Source organism: Cynocephalus volans, chromosome X (genome assembly GCF_027409185.1).
Source record: "Cynocephalus volans isolate mCynVol1 chromosome X, mCynVol1.pri, whole genome shotgun sequence".
In the NCBI taxonomy this organism is placed as follows: domain Eukaryota; kingdom Metazoa; phylum Chordata; class Mammalia; order Dermoptera; family Cynocephalidae; genus Cynocephalus; species Cynocephalus volans.
Window position 1 is genome coordinate 141,481,808 of NC_084478.1, and position 2,620 is coordinate 141,484,427.

The 2,620-nt window shown below is 43.5% G+C and overlaps 1 protein-coding gene across 1 annotated transcript; it reads right to left on the reverse strand.

Moving 5' to 3' along the window:
• Window positions 1-501: 501 nt before the first annotated feature.
• On the reverse strand, window positions 502-1,635 carry LOC134367703 (actin-related protein T1-like). The gene has a single exon (XM_063084444.1). The coding sequence runs from the start codon at window positions 1,633-1,635 to the stop codon at window positions 502-504; it is 1,134 nt and encodes a 377-aa protein (XP_062940514.1).
• Between the last annotated feature and the right edge of the window lie 985 nt (window positions 1,636-2,620).

A 2,620-nucleotide genomic window follows, 5' to 3' on the forward strand; every position in this document is an offset into this window, starting at 1 on the left:
CTAAAGACCAATGCAGTGAAAGGGCTTGTTGAGCCCTAAGAACGAGAATGGGCTAGCAGTCCTGCTTTTGCTTCACTCCCTTCCCCATCCCACATCTGTCTCGGTGATTGTGTCTCCTGGGAACAGTGTCTATTAAAATTACTTAAGACACTGCTTTAAAATGATGATTCTAGGGACCCTACTGAATCAAGCATCTAGGCCTGATGCTCAGAAAACTTTACTAAAACCTTGTGAGGACACAGCCTCAACAAACAACCTAAAGCTCTTAAAGAAGAATAAAAAGGCCACATAAAAGGTCCATGGGACAAGTAGCATAGACTAGAACCATTTATAATTTACGACAAAAATCAGAGATTACTCTGGTGCTACCAAGAATGAACTGAAATCTGAAATGGCAAAGCTCTTTTATTGAACATCCTGCTGAAGCCCAAGAGATAATGTCACCTCCTGCTGGTAGTCCTCTATCTGTCACTTTGAGCTTTCTTGTGTGTTCAGGGATCTTTAAAAGCATCTTCTATGAACCACAGATGCCCCAAACTCCTTGAAATCTTCTGAGGTGACCCACATCTGCTTGAAAGTGCTCAGAGCGGTCATGACGGATGCACCAATCCAGGCAGAGAAACATCTGTCAGGAGAAGCCTTGATCTTGATGGGGGTCCCTCTGAAAGCCAGCTGTTCAATTTCTTTCATGAGCCTTTCCTCCAGCCCAGGGAAGAGAGTGGTGCCCCCAGACAGCACAATCTCTGCAAAAAGTTTCTTCTGGATGTCGCTGTCACACTTCATGATGCTGCTAAAGACCATTTTTGAGAGTCCTGGATTGTGCATGCCCAGCTGGTCGGGAGCAAAAAGAACCTCAGGCACCTGATACAGCTCTTTCCCAATTTGTATGACATTACCGTCTGGCAGTCTGTATTCCCTCAGGACCTCTTCAGGCTTCTTGCATAGCTCTTTTTCTGGCTCCAAGGCAACATAGCATAGCTTCTTTTTGATGTCATCCACCAAGGCCTGGTCTAGTGTGCCAGTGAAGATACATCCACTAGCAAAGAGGAGCTCGGTGAGGTGCTCTGTGATGTCCCTCCCTGCCACACGGAGCTTGGTGACTGCATGATGCAGGCAGTAACCCTCAAAGATGGGGACAGTGCAAGTGACCCCATCCCCACTGTCCACCACCAGGCCTGTGACACAAGCAGAGGCATAGAGTGCTACCACTGCATGGTTGGACAGGTAAAAAGCAGGCACATTGAAGTTCTCAAACATCATTTCTGCAGTCTTTTCCCGAATTGCCAATAGATTCAAGGAGGGCTCAGTCATGATCACAGGCTGTTGGCAGGGTTTTACCCCCAGCTCCCACTCAAAAATATGCTCCCAGAGCTTCTCCATGTCATCCCAATGCGTTATCAATCCACGCTCAATGGGGTACTGCAAATATAATGCCTCATGCCTGTGCAAGGCTTTTTCCCCCACATAGTACTTGTTTGGATTGGCTCTTCCTGATGGCATGTTGAATTTAGGATGACCCACGACAGTGTTGATGACATGACGGGGTTCAAGCTCTCCAGACAGGCCTGCTTTGCAGACTCCAGAACCATTGTCTAAAATCACAGCTGGAACATCTAATACGTGTGGATCAAACATGTCTGTATCGTGCTCTTCTGGACTTCACCAGAATAAAGAACTCTTGGGCCACTCTGTGAGAAAACAGACACCTTTGGGATTCCAAAGTTCTCAAGTTGTCACCCAGGCAGAGGTAGCAGACTTTCCACAATCCACCCAAATGCCCCTCTTCAACCCATGAATCCTGTCTTCCTTTCTGGTGGGCCAGGGCCTACTGAGGCAATTTCAGTGATGACTGCCTTTTATGTAACAATGTAGCCATGGCAACAGTTGTCCTTAGTGATGATCAGAAGGGTGGGGTCTCTGGGCCACCAGTACTCCCTACTTGGTGAGACATTAAGCAGAGGAAGGAAAAGTACATCTACAGATAGCTTTGGTAAGCCTGTGAACCCACAGCAAAGGCTTAGTTTTAGAATAAAGTGAAGCTGTAAACTATTGTTTGTCCCAGAGAACTGCCTTCTCTGCTCTGCTCAGCTGCTGCATGTGGAAGGACAAATATTTCTATCCCTTTGGTAAATGAAGAAACTAAGCACCAGATACATGTTTAGGTTGAATTGGAAATACCCATCATCCACTCAACACCCTTTCTTCAATTTTTGTTTAATTTTTTTTCTGTTTCAACAGCTTTATTGAAATACACTTTGCATATTATAAAATTTACCCATTACACTGTCCATTTCCATAATTTTAGCATGTATAGAGATATATGTAAACATCATGAAAGTCAAGTTTAGAATATTTTCTAAATATTTTCACCTCTTAAAGAATCCTGTTGGCCTTTAGCTATTATCCTTCATCAGACCATCCTTCTAAGCCTAATCCACACTAATACAGTTTCTGTCTCTGTAGATTTACCTTTTCTGCATTTTTCATATAGATGGATTCATTTAATATGTGGGCTTTTATGACTGGCTTAATTCACTTCATATAATGTTTTCAAGGTTAATTTATCCTTTGTATATAACACATTTTCTTTATTCATCAGTTTATTAAAAATTAGTGTTTC

Coding starts and splice junctions, on each gene's coding strand:
- LOC134367703 (XM_063084444.1), bottom strand. CDS start 1,635: ATGTTTGATCCACACGTATTAGATGTTCCAGCTGTGATTTTAGACAAT.